At 42.8% G+C, this 17,095-nt stretch overlaps 2 protein-coding genes across 3 annotated transcripts; both read left to right on the forward strand.

Moving 5' to 3' along the window:
• Positions 1–4,124: 4,124 nt before the first annotated feature.
• LOC145349852 (gamma-crystallin M2-like) lies at positions 4,125–6,392 on the forward strand. The gene is made up of 2 exons (XM_080198443.1): positions 4,125–4,244; positions 6,117–6,392. Exons 1-2 carry the CDS (start codon positions 4,125–4,127, stop codon positions 6,390–6,392), a joined length of 396 nt encoding a protein of 131 aa, XP_080054569.1.
• A 6,590-nt stretch (positions 6,393–12,982) lies between these two features.
• Positions 12,983–15,135, forward strand: LOC145349847 (gamma-crystallin S-1-like). 2 transcript variants are annotated; one of them, XM_080198438.1, is made up of 3 exons: positions 12,983–12,991; positions 13,075–13,321; positions 14,867–15,135. In XM_080198438.1, the coding sequence occupies exons 1-3, from the start codon at positions 12,983–12,985 to the stop codon at positions 15,133–15,135; spliced, it is 525 nt and encodes a 174-aa protein (XP_080054564.1). The 2 variants fall into 2 exon arrangements, with proteins under 2 accessions (XP_080054564.1, XP_080054563.1); XM_080198437.1 differs by having other exon boundaries at positions 13,075–13,317; positions 14,860–15,135.
• Positions 15,136–17,095: the final 1,960 nt, after the last annotated feature.

Raw genomic sequence — 17,095 nt, forward strand, 5'->3', positions numbered from 1 at the left:
TCATGCCATACAAACTTGTCGGAGTTCTTTGTTGAAGGGACCTTGATGATTCATGAGGCCAGGGCACCATTTGTAGTTTATGTAGACTTCAGTAAGGCTTTGATAAAGTTCCAAATGATAGGCTGCTCTGGAAGGTTGCATCACATGGAATCGCAGATGAGCTGGCAAATTGGGTGTGCAATTGGCTTGATGGTAGGAAGCAGAGGGTAATAGTGGAAGGATATTTGTTAGACTGGAGGCTTGGGACTGGAGCTGTGCCTCAGGGGTCAGTGCTGACTGCATTGCTGTTTGTTATCTATATCACCAATTTGGATGAGGATACACGAGGCATGATCAGTAAGCTTGCAAATAGGTAGTATTATAGACAGTGAGGAAGGTTATCGAAAGTTGCAACAGGATCTTGGTCAGCTGGGGAAGTGGGCCAAGAAATGGCAAATGGAGTTCAATACAGATAAGTGTGAGGTGTTGCATTTTGGGAAGTCAAATCAAAGTAGGGCTTTCACAGTGAATGATAGGACTTTAGGGAGTATTGTGGGGTAGAGGGACCCTGGAGTTCAGGTGCAAATTTCTCGAAAGAAGGAGTCACAGGTAGGTAGGGATTTGAAGAAGGCTTTTAGCACGCTGGCCTTCATCAGACAGAGTGTCGAGTATAGAAGTTGGGAAGTTTTGTTGCAGTTGTAACACACCTTGGTGAGGCTGCATCTGGAGTATTGTGTTCAGTTTTACTCGTGTTGCTATAAGAAAGATGTTATTGAACTGGAAAGAGTGCAGAAGCGATTTACAAGGATGTTGCCAGGAATCAATGGACTGAGTTATAGGGAGAGATTGGAGTGGCTCGGACTCTTTTCTTTGGAGTGTAGGAGACAGAGGAGTGATCTTATAGAGGTGTAAAAATCATGAGAGGCACAGATAAGATGAATACGCTCAGTCTTATTCCCAGAGTTGGGGAGTCGAGAACTAGAGGGCGTAGGTTTCAGTTAAGAGGGGAAAGAATTAATGAGAACCTGAGGAGCAAATTTTTTTACACAGAGGGTGGTGCGTGTGTGGAGCAAGCTACCAGAGGAAGTGATGGAAGCAGGGACATTGACAACACTTAAAAGACATTTGGACAGATAGATGGATAGGAAAGGTTTAGAGGAATATGGGCTAAATTCAGGCAAGTGGGGTTAGTTTAAATGGGCGTTTTGTCAGCATGGAGCAGTTTTGGCTGAAGGCCAGTCTCTGTGCCATTGGTTCTTTGTTTCTATGATTTCTATGGCAGGTTTGATTCAGAAAGACAAAATTCTGCCTTATTCGAAGCTGAAATCATCAACTTCCATGAGGAGATCTTCCTAATTCATGGAATTTAAGCATTTTCAATTCATTAATTTTAATTTAATTCATTTGTTAATGCACCAAACTTGCACATTGAATCCAATTGTCACAACACTGCCACATATGGTTTAATGGTCTCACAGTTTCCCCGTATATAGTTCAGACATTGTACTCTTCTTTGGCCCACAGCTATTTTCATGAGCACTTATTGATGTATCAAATATGAACATTTGTGGAGCAATCCTCCCAAAAAAAACCTAACTACCCAGTGGAAAATGGGAGATTTTTCCACCCATCTTTTGGGCAAACTGAGGGGAATGAATCTCTGGACTGTATGCATCACAGAGTCCATCAGAGGGTTCATACCAGTAATGGGAGGTGGTGCCTAATCCAGCCCAAGAGACCAGCAACACAGCGCTGTGTGGGCCATTGCGCACGCGCTGATCTTTCAGTGGGGAGGTTGGCACATGTGCACTGACCCTTCCCATCACTGACCTCCCGATTGCCGGCCTCCTGATTGTTTCCCAGGTCCATCCCATTGCCAGCCTCCCCAAATCCACCACCCAGCATGGTGCGTGGCATAGTGGCACAATGGTTAGTACTGCTACTTCATAGTGCCAGGGACCCGGGTTCAACTCCCGCCTCGGTCACTGTGTGGAGCTTACACATTCTCCCTGAGTCTGTGTGGGTTTCCTCCAGGTGCTCCGGTTTCCTTCCACAATCCAAAGATACATCGATTGACCATCATAAGATGCCCCTTAGTATCAGAGAGACTAGCAGGGTAAATGTGTGGCATTATGGGAATAGGATTGCGGTCAGTATAGACTCGATGGGCCGAATGGTTCAGCCCCTTGTCCCCTGATTCCCAGCTTCCCTGAATCCCCACCTTCCTCACCCCCCTCCCACTCGTCATTTTCCCTAATCCCCCATTATCTTTTTTCTCGACCTTCCCCCCTAGTCCCGATCGCCTGCACCTCAGGGCGAGTCCTGGCCCCCTCCTCATGGCCAGCTTGGTGCCCTCCTCATGGCTAGCATCGCCCACCCCACCCCCTTGTCTACCACATGGCTAGCCCGACCCCCTCCCCATGGCCGGCTCGACCCCTCCATCTCCGTTGCCATCCAGACCCTCTCTCCCCCTGACCAGCCCCAATCTCCCCTCCCTTCCAACTCCACCAACTGTTAACGCAGAGAGCACTGTGGAACCCCCACCATCACCAATCTGTCAGGCTGGCACTTCCCAACGGGCAACCTCTTATCCCCAGCCTTCTTGGGAAGAGGGTAAGGGGGGGCCCACAATGGCTTCTGACCCCAACAGCGGGGTGGTCACGCCTAGTTCCTGTTGATGGGCACCAGCTTCAATCCCCACTGGTCGATACCTCTTCTGGCAGGGCAGGGCGGGAGGTATTAGTGAGCCCAGAGGATGCTACCCAGGCTCACTAACAATATGGAAATTGATATTTCCATATGGAAATCAACCTCACGCTGATTCCTGGCGTAAGGCTGTTAATATGTTAATAAAATGTCCTGGGAGACTTGTGATTTGCCTAATGCTGATGACGAGCTCCTCCACTGGCCTCCCCGCTGATATCTCCGGACCCGCTGCGCTATTCAGAAGGATCAGGCCCATGTGAGCTGCTCAAACACTCATTGGTCTTCTACTCCAAGTCAATAAACCAGCATGACTTTGCGATGAATTGCTCTTATCGGGAGTGGCAAGGGGGCATTTAGGCAGGGTGGGGAGAGGTTTATTGCTGCTCAGCTGCAGACGTTCTTTGATCCCACTGCCACCTGTCTTTCTATTGCTCTGTTTACCGTTCCAATACATCTTTGCTAACGTTGAACTTGGAACATAACGAAAGCTCACTCGTTCAAATATGAAACTGAGAACGGAATGTTTCCGTCCCATCCGACATGGGAATCGTAGTGGGTGGAGGTGGACCACACGAGGGTCTGTTGACCTCTTGAGGGGATTTTCCAGTCTTGGGTGAGTGCAGCTGGAAAATCCCACTCTGTGTGTGAGATCCGATCATGGTTAATAAACACCACCCCTCAACCCTGCAGTTGTAATCTCATGAAATAGATACACACAGTGATGAAATATCTTGGGCTTTGGAGCATAAGCTGGAATCCAATTATATAGGCAATAATTCCACTCTAATTGAAGTAACTTGTTCTGGAAATGTATATCTGTGCCTTGACCAGTTTTGCATTTGTCTTTGGTCTTTATGGTGAATTATTGGAAAGATACCTGGTTGAATGGACAATGACAACTGGTCAGCAATTTCAGTGGATGCATAATACCCAGAACACGGTGGAATCCAACGTATTGTTGCCTTTTTCACTCAACAATTAAAATGACAGAGAGACAAAAAAAAGACTATGGTACATAGGTGCTTTAAAGTGGCTTCCTTTCGTGTATAGGACATGTGTTTCGCTGCTTTTGTGCTGAGTTGAAACTATTGCAATCATTATAATAACAAAAGTACAGCCCAGGGAGGCAATTCTGTCCAACGTATAAATACCAAGCTGTGTGGAGCGGTGAAACATTCAGTCAGTTAGTCAGCTAACTCTGAGCTCAAAATGGGAAAGGCAAGGATAAACCCGAGTTTATGTATTCCATTAGAATTCTTCATTAGGTATCGAAGATGTGAAAATTTCTTAATTTTAAAATCTATCTCTTTCCACAGATTATCTTTTACGAGGACAGGAACTTCCAGGGTCGGCACTATGAGTGCAGCACTGACTGTCCCGACCTGTCCCCTTACTTCAGTCGCTGTAACTCTGTCCGTGTGGAGGGTGACTGGTGGGTGATGTACGAGAGACCCAATTACATGGGATACCAGTATGTTCTGACCAAGGGAGAATATCCTGACTACCAGCGCTGGATGGGATTCAATGACAACATCAGGTCATGTCGCACCTACCCCTACGTAAGTTAACTTGGTGATTTGTATGTTCTAATCAAACTGACTCAGAGGAAATGATGAGTGGGCTCAGCAGTTGGGTTTGTATATATTATGTGGGTCTGATTTTAACTTTAGCCGGTGGTGGTTAACAGGTAGTGGATTGTCTGCCTGTCACACATCCAGCCTGATTTACCAATCCGCTCACAGGTCTTCTGGACACTGAAGTTAGTAAAAAGTCTGACAACACCAGGTTTTAGTCCAACCGATTTATTTGATAATACTCACAAGCTTTCGAGGTTTCCCTCTTCGTCAGGTGAATGGAGAGTTCTGGCCTCAGACAGAGCATATAAAGCACAGACAGTTTAGAGATTACTGATTAGAATGCGAATCAGGGAGTTTTCATAGATTCATAGAATCCTACAGCACGGAAAGAGGCCATTCAGCCTATTGAATGTGCATTGACCACAATCCTATCCAGGCCCGATCCCCATAACCCCACGCATTTACCCTAGCTAGTCTCTTGAGATAAGGGGCAATTTTAGCTTGGCCAATCCATCTAACCCGCAAGCCTCTGGACTGTGGGAGGAAACACATGATGTGGGTATGCCGGCGTTGGACTGGCGTAAACACAGTAAAAAGTCTGACAACACCAGGTTTTAGTACTTCCTGTACGTTCCTCACTTACTGTACTGTCTGGAGACAATACACATCTCTGTAACCTGTGATCAGTGCTCCTTCCACTCACATTGTCAGCCACTTCAGGTCTTGAACAGCAGGTTAGGTGTAAGGATTCGCATTCTAATCAGTAATCTCTAAACTGTCTGTGCTTTATATGCTCTGTCTGAGGCCAGAACTCTCCATTCACCTGACGAAGAGGGAAACCTCGAAAGCTTGTGAGTATTATCAAATAAATCGGTTGGACTAAAACCTGGTGTTGTCAGACTTTTTACTGTGTTTACACCAGTCCAATGCCGGCATACCCACATCATGACTGAGGTTAGTAACAGCCCTTGTAACTTTGTAGCTGTTGTTAAGCTACACGGATTGGCTGTAAAGCAATAGTTGCACAAACTGGGAAGTTAGTTTTGGGTATTAAATAAAAACACAAACTTCTGGATGCTGGAAATCTGAAATGAAAGCTGAAGAGCTGGAAATATTTTGCAGATTTGACAGCGTCTGTGAAGAGAGAAACAGAATTAAGTTTTTGGGTCATACATGACTCCTTTCCAGAACTTTTTGCTCTAAGTGTCTTATGATGACAACTTGTTGCAAAACTCATGAATATCCAGGATGTAATTGTTAACATTTATTTGTAATCGGTCAGAAAATTGCCCCGTGAACACCAAGTTGGCACAGTGCAGAAATTAATTAATTGTGAAATACATCAATGAATAATTCAAAATATGACTGGCTATATTTAGATATACTTGATTTGATTTATTATTGCCACATGTATTCGTATACAGTGAAAAATATTGCTCTTGCATGCCACACAAACAAAACATGCGATTCATAGAGAAGGAAAGGAGAAGGTGGAGAATGAAGTGTTATAGTCATAGCTAAGCTGTAGAAAAAGATCGACTTAATATGAGGTAAGTCCATTCAACAGTCTGACGGCAGCAGGGAAGAAGCTGTTATTGTGTTGGTTGGTACATGACCTCAGACTTTTATATCTTTTTGTATTCACCTAGTTTTCTTGTTGTAAGTTTTAAATGTATTATAGGAAAGAGAAAATTTCTTCCACTCAGAGTAACAGTCGCAAACATAACCAACCTATTGAATTGATGTTAGTGAATTATCTCAGTTTTGTTCTCATTTTTGATATCATCAAATGCGCTCTAAGTGTCTTATATATACCAAACGGAGATTTATAATTTCATTTTATCTCTATTCCAGTACCGAGGTGGAAACTACAGGATGAGGATTTACGAGAGGCCTGAATTTGGGGGACAGATGATGGAATTCATGGATGACTGTCCCTCTGTCTACGATCGTTTCCGTTACCGTGACATTCACTCCTGCCAAGTGATGGACGGTTACTGGATCTTCTATGAACATCCCAACTACAGAGGCCGACAGTACTTCATGAGACCTGGAGAATACAGGAGATTCAGCGACTGGGGTGCACCTTGTTCAACTATCGGATCTTTCAGACGCATGCAGGATTTCTAATCTGTTATTATAAAACATTTGTGAACATAATAAAATATTCTATCGCTTCCATCGTGGTTAACTCCCTTATTTTTGAATCCTCGTAGAAATTGTCCCACGCAGCACGGACATTTGCTCAACTCAGGGCAAATATTTTACCACAATGACCTCAGAATTCTCATTAAAATTAATAAATTTTAAGAAGCAGAAAAATGTTGGACCAAGAAACTGCTAGTAAACCTGTAAACAGGTCAGTATTACAATGGGCTGTAGATCTTATTGAGGTTTGTGCGGTCAATAGGAAACCGTTCATTTCTGTGGCATCTATAGGCACCTTTTCCCTGGCTATAATGTCCCCTGCCAAGGGATACTTTAATTGGGCTGCAATGCTTCAGCTCACTGGGACCGACAGCCTCGGTACTCCACCTGTCGCAATGAGCACAGGACTGATGAAGGCAGGTTTGAAAGGAAGGGGATAATAACAGATGAAGCTTAATTAATGAAAAGTCAGCTACTGGTCTATAAGTCACAGGGGGACGTAGAAATGTCAGGTTTTATAATTTTTGTAAATTCATTCCTGGTGAAAAGGAGGCAATGTTGGATAATCATAAATTTAATGGATGGGTGTAGTATCAAGTTTATTAGTATCACAAGTAGGCTTACATTAACATTACATCAATGGGGATGATGTAGAAAGGAACTAGAGCCATCAACAACCTGTCCTGGTCCCCTCATGCTGACACTATAGTGAAGAAAGCCCACCAGTGCCTCGACTTTCTCAGAAGATTATGGAAATTTGGTACGTCAGCTACAATTTTCACCAACTTTTACAGATGCACCACAGAAACCATTCTTGCTGGCTGTATCACAGCTTGGTGTAGCTCCCACTCTGCCCAAGAGAGCAAGAAACTACAAAATGTCATGAACGTAGCCCAATCCATCAGGCAAACCAGCCTCCTATCCATTGACTCTGTCTACACTTCTTGCTACCTCCGCAAAGCAGCCAGCATAATTAAGGACCCCACGCACCCCACAGACATTCTCTCTTCCACCTTTGTCCGTTGGGAAAAAGATACAAATGTCTGAAGTCACGTACCAACCAACTCATTAATAGCTTCTTCCTCGCAGCTATCAGAGTTTTGAATGGACCTACATTGCACTAAGTTGATCTTTCTCTACACACTAACAATGACTGTAAGACCACATTTTGCAGTCTCTCGTTTCCTTCTCTATGAATAGTATGCTCTGTCTGTGTAGCGCTCAAGAAACAATCCTTTTCACTGTATGCTAATATATGTGTCAATAATAAATCAACTCAAAAAGCTACTGTGAAAATCCCTGGTTATCACAGACCAGTGCCTGTTTGGTTCAATGAGGGAGAATTTAGCACGGCCAATGCACCTAACCAGCACATCTTTCAGACTGTGGGAGGAAATCAGAGCACCCAGGAAAGTGGAGAGAAAGTGCAGACTCCACACAGATATTGACCCAAGCCTGGAATTGAACCCAAGACCTTGGCACTGCGAGCCAGCAGTGCTAACCAGAGTACCACTGTCCCACCCACAGGAGATGGTCAGGAAATGGTTTTACAAGCAAGATGTTTTTGGAGAGGCCATGAGAGGAAATGGGGGGGGATGCTCAAGAATGATATAAGATCAGGATTAGGGTGGGGGGGATGTTCAGAGCAGCTTTGACCTCGTGAGTTTGAGGAAGTGAGGCAGAGAATACTCCAGGGGAATGTCTATGCATTAAATTGAAAACACTTTAAGAACACACCTCACTTGATAAAAATATCTCAAGGAGTCTTGTAAAAAGATCTATTCCTACCATTAGTTTATGTGCCTATTTCTCAATATTGGAATAATTGAGGAGCTTTGGGATGTGCTGAGATTGTGAATGATGCTTGGTGAATGCAATCATTCTTTCTTTAGCATCAATTCCAACCAAGTAGCTATAATCCCCCTCAGCTGATGAATAAGTGCTCCTCTATATTAGATACCTCTTGGGAGAGATACTGAGAGTGTTAAGGGTATAAAGTGTATTATTACAAATATGCCCTTTGTACAGTTGTTATGTTTTGAGGCTGTCTCCTTAATTTGAGGTGTAACAGAAGAAGGAGGCCATGTGGCCTATTCTGAATTCTACCCAACAACAATCCTAGATGGTTTGTTATTTAAAGGTTAAAGGTTATACTGGGAAAAAGATGGAAAATAACTGCAAAGGGACAATCGCTTGAAAGCACGGATCATGAATAGTGCTGAAAAGACAAATGTTGTCAAAGCTTTTTGTTTTGTCCTATTCAGGACAAATGCAAAAATTGCAAATTTCAAAGTATCGCAACAATTTATAATGCAGGAAAAAGTGCTGCTGATTGGTTGGCAAGTCGACTCTGATTGGCCAAGGTGTTGCCATGGAGAAACCAAAGGAAAGCAACAGCTTCCCAGCTCCACGGTAATTTATAAAAGCACATGGCTTGAATATATCCCTTTACAGAATATAGGTCCCTGAGTATGAATGCATGTCACACCTAACAAGCATAAATGAGACCCGAGTTTATCTTAAACTTGTTGCTAATGTAGCTGGCTTCTCATACACGTTCAGAGCCAATCAGCACTCATTTCTCCTGCAGTATAAATTGTTGTGATTGTTTGAAATTTGGCATTCTTGCATTTGTCCTGATGGGTGTGAGATGGAAAACTTTGACAACACGCCTCCCTTTTCAACAACTTCTGTATACAACGATAAGCTGTGCTGAAGGTGGACAGACCGTTAGTTTACAAGTCACAGGGATGTGAGAAAAGTCAGGTTTTTCTCATTTTTAAAAAATTCATTCAGGGGACATGGGCATCGCTTGGCTGATCAGTATTTAGGGATAGGGATGTTTTGCTACAGTTGTATAGGGATTAGTGAGGCCACACCTGGAGTATTGTGTGCAGTTTTGGTGTCCTTATGTGAGGAAGGGTGTTCTTTCTATAGAGGGAGCACAGAGAAGGTTTACCATGATCATAACGAATGGCAGAGCAGGCTTGAAGGGCTAAGTGGTCTACTCCTGCTTCTAATTTCTATGTTTCTGATGCCTATGACACTGGATGGGTTGCTAGGTCATTTCAGAGGTCAGTTTAGAGTCAACCACATTGCAAGTGGTTCTGGAGTCACATGTAAGCCAGACGAGATAAACGGGACAAACCTCCTTCCCTAAAGCACATTCGTGAACCAGTTTTTCTGTTTTTTTTCTGACAATCAACAATGGTTTCATGGTCATCAGTAGATTCTTAATCCAGATTTCTTTAATTGAATTCAAATTCCACCAGGTCCTGGGGCTAGATTTGAACTGAGAACCCCAAAACATTAGTTGAGTGTCTGGGTTAATAGTCAAGTGATAATACCACGTGGGAATTGCATTCCGTCAAATTGTATAGTCAATTCCAAGATAGAATGAAGTTGGGGGATCCAGAGGATTGCTTATTAGCATTTAGATCTGGATACAAGGTCCTTGTGATTCATGTTGGAGATGGATTTTGAGAATGGAAGAGTCCTAAGGAAGCTATTATAGGATTGAGGGGCAAGTTTTCCTGAAATATCACTAAACTTCACAAAACGGACAATCTGCGAGGATCTGCAAAAGAGAGAGAAAGAGAAAAGAGAGTTTAGTGACAGGGGTAGCAAGGCTCTATTGTTTCCCATGCATAGTGTTGATGAAGATTTTTGCTAGGATTAAAGAGACCAGAGATAGATAGGAGATTGATTTGGTAAGGGGATCAAACATTGCGGGGTAAAGGTGGGGGAATGGTGTTGAGAAACTTATCAGCCATGATTGAGTGGTGGAGCAGATCCGATGGGCGAAGGGCCTCATTCTGCTCCCGTATTTTATAGCCTTATTGTTTCATGATTTCAAAGCAGCATGTAGGACAGCGGGTCGAGAACAATCTTTCTCAAACCACAAAAGAAAATGTATGCACTACATAGAACATCTTCAGAAGAGTTAAGTGATTCCACAATCAACATCTCAGATCAGTTCAAAGTTCTGCTGTCCTGCCACATCCAGTTATGAATGGTGGTGGACAATTAAACAACCAATGAAAGGGGAAGGTTCCATGAACATCACATTCTGAATGACGGAGGAGTCCAAAACATGAGAGCAAGAGACAAGGCTGAAACATTTGCAATTATCTTCAGCCAGAAGTGACAAGTGGATGATCCACCTTGGCCTGGTCTGCAGTGGTGTGGTGTTGTCACTGGACTAGTAATCCAGAGACACAGGGATAGATGGTGAAATCAATAAAAAATCTAGAATTAAGAATCTGCTGATGACCGTGAAACCATTGTCGATTATCGCAAAAACCCATCTGATGCCCTTTAGGGAAGGGAAACTGTTGTCCTTACGTGGTCTGGCCTACATGTGACTCCAGCAATGTGGTTGAATCTTAAATGTCCCCAGAGATGGGCAATAAATACCAGCCCAGTAATGCCTGCATTCCATGAACAAATTTAAAAAAGGCTCCCAGCACCATAGATATCAAGCTTCACTCCACAATTCAATTCATTCCACATGATATTAAGAAATGACTGAGTGCAGAAAAACACAGCAAATCTCACGGGCCCAGCTGTAATGCTGAAAAAATGTTCTCTAGAACTAGCTGAAGCCTAGCTGTGCCATTCCAGTACAAATTAGAAATTGGTATCTCCCTGACAATGTGGGAAATTTTCCATGCCTGTTTCTGTCCAGCGAAAGCAGAGGAAATCTAATCTGTGCAATTTCCACCCTGTCATTCCATTTTTAATCAAATGGATGGAAGGTATCAGTGACAATGCTATCAAGCAGCACCTACACAAGTGATAATCTGCTCACTAATGCTCAGTTTGGATTCCACCAGAACCGCACAGATCCTGAACTCATTCCAGTCTTGGTCCAAACATGGACCAAAGAACTAAAACCAGAGCTGAGGTGAGAATGACTGCCTTAGGCATCAAAGCAGCATCTGATCGAGTGCGGCATCAAGAAACCCGAGTAAAACTGGAATCAATGGGTATTGGCAGGAAATTCTCCCCTGACTTGATTCATACATCGTACAAAGCGACGTGACTGTGATTGTGGAAAGTCAATTATCTCAGCCCCAGGATCTCACGGCAGGCGTTCCTCAGGCCCAACCATCTTTAATGCTTTATCTATGACCTTCTCTCCAACATTAGGTCAGAAATAGGCACGTTTGCTGATGATTGCAAAGTATTCATTATCATTTATATTCATCAGATATTGAGCCACTCTGTGCTCGCACACAGTAAGACCTGGACAACATCCAAAATTAACATTTGTGCCACACAAGTGCTGGGTAATGACTATCTCCAGCGTAGGAGTATCTAGCCACCTTATCAATCTAGTATTTGTTAACATGTGGCTCCAAGTAAATCGCAGAGACTGCCCAAGAGACCCTATTGTAAAGGAAATCAGTAGGATTGACATCACAGTTTTTCAGTTTTCCAATAAGCTTGGCTGGTTGTACAGTATTGAAAGCCAAAGAGAAATCATCTAAAGATAGTGCGAACATAACTGCCTAATCTTTCTGTGTGCTGTTGGATCATATAATCAAGCTCACTGATCTATGTACGACATCGATGGATAAACACTAAGTGGAACAAAAGAAAACAACTTTTAAAAAATGCACAACTAATGTTATCAGGAAGCTTTTGGAAAGATATGTGAACATTTCAGACTTTGGCTTTCTCTTTCACCAAACCTAGGAAAATATTTTGACACGATTTTCAATAGTTTGTTCAGTTGTGGTGGATCTTTTCATAACAACTTCTGGACATGTGTTTCCTTTCCAATTCAGCACGTTTGGACTACTCCAAATTCTGGCCTGCGTGTGACTCCAGAGTCACAGCCATGTGGCTGACTTTCAACTGGGCAACTAGAGATGGGCAATAAATGCTGGCCAGCCAGTGTGCAATGAATGAATTAAAATGAATTAAAAAAAGGAGACAATGCAGGCTTTCAAACACAGGGGTGATGGGTGAGCAGAACTTGGTGTGAGTTAACAAGCGAGCAGGTGGATTTTGGTGGAATGTCAGCTGGGAGTGTATTAGAATAGTTAAACTGTGTGAAATATCCAAAGCAGTGGAGGGATTGAAAGAGATGATGGTGTATCATAATGTAATTGTCTGCTAATTCTACAGCCAAAAGCATAAAATCAGTGTAAAAATTTATGTTCGGACAATGTGACTGCCACTCACTATTTTTTATACTTGTATTTAAAATAACTAATACACAAAAGAATAAAGTATGGCTTATATCAATTCAGCAGAGATCACAGTTCAAAGTGTATTTTACTTTGAGAATAGCTTTGGCTAATCGTTCTTTGTTTCTTTATTCGCACAGCACAATCAAAATGACATGAAAGCAAAATGAAAAACAGCCAATCCGCTGCTCTGAATAAAGGTGTTTTGATTTAAAATCTGTGCGCAATTTTAATTCTTTTTTTCTGCTGATGTGTGCTCGAGATTGTTTAATATAACAAAATGTTGTCTCTGCAATGGCCTCTCGAACATATAAATACTGAAGGTCCAGAGCGATGATATGTTCAGTCTCTTGCTTTTCCAACTGTTGGCTCAACATGGGAAAGGTAAGGCCAACTCTCATACTTTTCACATCATTAATAATTCATTGGAAAATGCAAGAATTTCATTTTATCCATGTTCCACACAGGTCATCTTTTACGAGGACAGGAACTTCCAGGGTCGGCACTATGAGTACAGCAGTGACTGTCCCGACCTGTCCCCTTACTTCAGTCGCTGTAACTCCATCCGTGTGGAGAGTGACTGGTGGGTGCTGTACGAGAAACCCAATTACATGGGATACCAGTATGTTCTGAGCAGGGGAGAATATCCTGACTACCAGCGCTGGATGGGGTTCAATGACTGCATCAGGTCATGTCGCTCCTATCCATACGTGAGTAATAAATTTATTGGGGACAATCTTACAAAAAAATTTAAAATCCAGAATGAGCGTGAAAAGGGGAGAGTCTCAGATCTGTTATTTCAGCGAGGCCACCAGTTGAATCTTATGACGCTCTGTGCAATCAAAAAAACCTCGATCTGTTTCCTGCCTGTTGGGGGACTGGGCGGAGCCTAAATCACCCAAAAGCCAGCTGATGGCAGCAGAGGACGCACTGTGCTTGTGCAGATCTCTGAGAGCACAGAGACCTGTCACTGCCTCTCCCATGAAATAGCACTTCGGAAAGGAAAGAGTAACAACTGCCTGAGCACTCTATATAGCAAATGCTAAAAAGACTAATGCAAACTGGCTCAAATTCATTCAGCTATCAATATATTTATTAATATGGCTGATACCTCTTGTTGAGTACCTCACCAAAAATGTAGGATTAAAGTTCTCCCTGCCCTGGCTTTCTTTCATTTCTCTCTCAGTTGATGTATCCAAGAGTAGTCAAATTAACCCTCTTTGTGAAACTGCTATACAAATAACAGATGAAATTACAAAGTGTTTCCAAACTAAGAGTTAAATTTAAATGTTGGAATTATAGTTACAGAAACAAAGCCATGATAAGTAACCGTCTTCCCATCTTCCATGTCCTTTCAGACAAGGTGTAACCCATGTCTTCAACTGTGGTTTTTATCCAGCTGAAGGCACATTGGATTGTTTTTCTGTAATGAAGATTGCATCATTAGGTTGACTGGACCTGGGAGGCTGGTTACAGGCGATGGTGGGGTTTGACATTTTATGACTCTAGAGAAACGAGAAGATGGATAGAGAGAATCTATTTGCTGCTGGTTGAGGAGCTTAACAAACATATTATACCAATTAGAGCTGGAACTTTCAGGAGTAAACTTAGGAAACATTTCTACATGCAAAGAGTGATAGGTGTTTGGAATTCTCTTCTGAAAATAAAAATCAAGTTCAAATCAATTACAAGTCTATTAACCAAAGGTATGAAAGTGATATGGGGTCCACACAAGTATATGGAGTTAGGATCAAATATGAGTTTGAATAATGGTGGAACAGGTTGAAGGGACTAACTGGACCCTTCCTCTTTATACATGACTCATTTCCCATCAAATGCAAGTGTTCAGCCGAATCCCATAACGGTATTCAAAGGCTAAATTCTTGTTGGCATTCCCCAGCGTTATCTGGAATGGGTCTTTAACCTCAAAGTGTCCATCTCACAATTTGGAATAGTAATAATCTTGATTGAAGATTTGATCATATTGATAAATTCATATAATTGTGATTGTTGAATTTCGGATAACCAAACAAAAAAGTCCTAGAAACGTGCAACAGGTCAGAGAACATCCAAAAACAGGGAAGGTAGGTTAATGTTTTAGCTGGAGATGTTTCACCAAAGCTATCAATGCATTACCTGATAATATTACAGCATTACAAGACAACGTTACAAACTGTTGCAATAATGTTCATGAGCGTTGTGTAAATATATTTATACCTGCCTTAGAAATGATTTATTTCTTTCTATTCCAGTATCGAGGTGGAAACTACAGGATGAGGATTTACGAGAGGCCTGACTTTGGGGGACAGATGATGGAATTCATGGATGACTGTCCCTCTGTCTACGATCGTTTCCGTTACCGTGACATTCACTCCTGCCACGTGATGGACGGTTACTGGATCTTCTATGAACATCCCAGCTACAGAGGCCGACAGTACTTCCTGAGACCCGGAGAATACAGGAGATACAGTGACTGGGGCGGCTACAACTCAACTATCGGATCTTTCAGACGCATGAGGGATTTCTAGATTTCTTGTTGAAAACTAACATTTGATCATGTTAAAATACATTTAAACATAATAAATGTGCTATCCTAAACATTTCCTTGTGGTGTGGTTCTATTCCTCTGCTCCTACAGACATTTTATGACCTTGAGACAATTATAATCATGGCGAAACACATTTTGACCATAGCATTGGAAACAAGAAAATACATAGCAACAGATACTTAATTTTTTAAAATCTTGTTTATTTATCCAGGCAGCTATCCTGAGGGATGGAACGAACCATACTTTGTGAAAAAGGTCATGCTGAGTATTTCTAGCATCTCCTGTTGTGATTTTAGAATTTCTGGAGCACTTTGTTAACATATATTCACCCACACATTTATCCTACTAATTCTCCTGACACTAAGAGGCAATTTAGCATGGCCAATCAACCTAACCTGCATATCTTTGCACTATGGAAGGAAACCGGAGCACTTGGAGAAAACCCACACAGATATGGGGAGAATGTGCAAACTCCACACAGACAGTGACCCAAAGCCAGAATTGAACCCAGGTCCCTGGAGCTGTGAGGAAGCAGTGTTAACAACTGTGCCACTGTGCTGTCCTAATACAAACTGGTTCTACCTTCATCCTGGAATACATACACAGCATTGGTTTGACAGGACTCTTACCTCTTGCATTTTTATCCCATTATGAATTGCTGAGATGATCTATGATCTAACATTCCCTTTCCAAATCAGTCCCACTACTTGTATATATCAAGAGGAAGACACTGAATGAAAGTGGCGAGATTGGGAAAGTCTTGGAGATATCGATACTCACATTGCAGTATTTTTCACAGCCAAAGATAAAATGAATAACTCCAAGAAAGCAACCAACTCTGGGATGAATGATAAACTCTGGACTTTTAAGAGAGCTGAATTAATAAACCTTCATTGCTTGAGTCAGCTTTTCAGTCTAAATGAAACAATAAGGTTTGAACGATATCTTGTTCTGTTCTGGAATACAGGCGCGATTCTCCCAAAAGTGCTGAATTGGTGGGAGAACTGTTCTAAATCCCCACAGTTCTGTCAGTTCAGCTTCTGACCCGACTCTGTGCAGTGCAGAGATCCCAATCGTGAATATCACTTGGGGCGGGGCCTATTTATGCCAAAGAGCCTGAAATTAGCAGGAAGAGCAGGAACCCGCGCATGCGCACATTGCTGGGAGTTCGCTGAAAAGACATCCCAGCACCCAAATCACTGCCATCCATTCCTCACAAACATCACTGGCCTCATCACTGACCCCCCCACAATTCTCCCACAGAGACATTGTTGGTCTCATCGCTGCCCCGCCCCCGCCATCTCCCTCCATACACAGAAATGGCTGCCCACTCGTCTCTTGCAACTCGGCCAACATTGTCTACCTGATACGTTGCAAGAAAGGATGTCCCGAAGCATGGTACGTTGGGGAGACCATGCAGACGCTACAACAACGGATGAATGAACACCGCTCGACAATCACCAGGCAAGACTGTTCCCTTCCTGTTGGCGAACACTTCAGTGGTCACGGGCATTTGGCCTCTGACCTTCGGGTAAGCATTCTCCAAGGCGGCCTTCACGACACACGACAGCGCAGAGTTGCTGAGCAGAGACTGATAGCCAAGTTCTGCACACATGAGGACGGCCTCAACCGGGATCTTGGGTTCATGTCGCACTATCTGTAACCCCCACGACTTGCCTGGGCTTGCAAAACCTCACTTACTGTACTGTCTGGAGACAACACACATCTCTTTAACCTGTGCTTAATGCTATCTCCACTTACATTGTCTGCACCTTTAAGACTTGATTAGCTGTAAAGACTCACATTCTAATCAGTATTCTCTAAACTGTGTCTTTATATGCTCTGCTAGTGATCAGAACTCCCCACTCACCTGACGAAGGGGTAAAGCCCCGAAAGCTAGTGATGTTTGCTACCAAATAAACCTGTTGGACTTGAACCTG

The sequence above is a fragment of the Carcharhinus amblyrhynchos genome, chromosome 11, assembly GCF_965287045.1.
Source record: "Carcharhinus amblyrhynchos chromosome 11, sCarAmb.v2.hapA, whole genome shotgun sequence".
Taxonomy (NCBI): domain Eukaryota; kingdom Metazoa; phylum Chordata; class Chondrichthyes; order Carcharhiniformes; family Carcharhinidae; genus Carcharhinus; species Carcharhinus amblyrhynchos.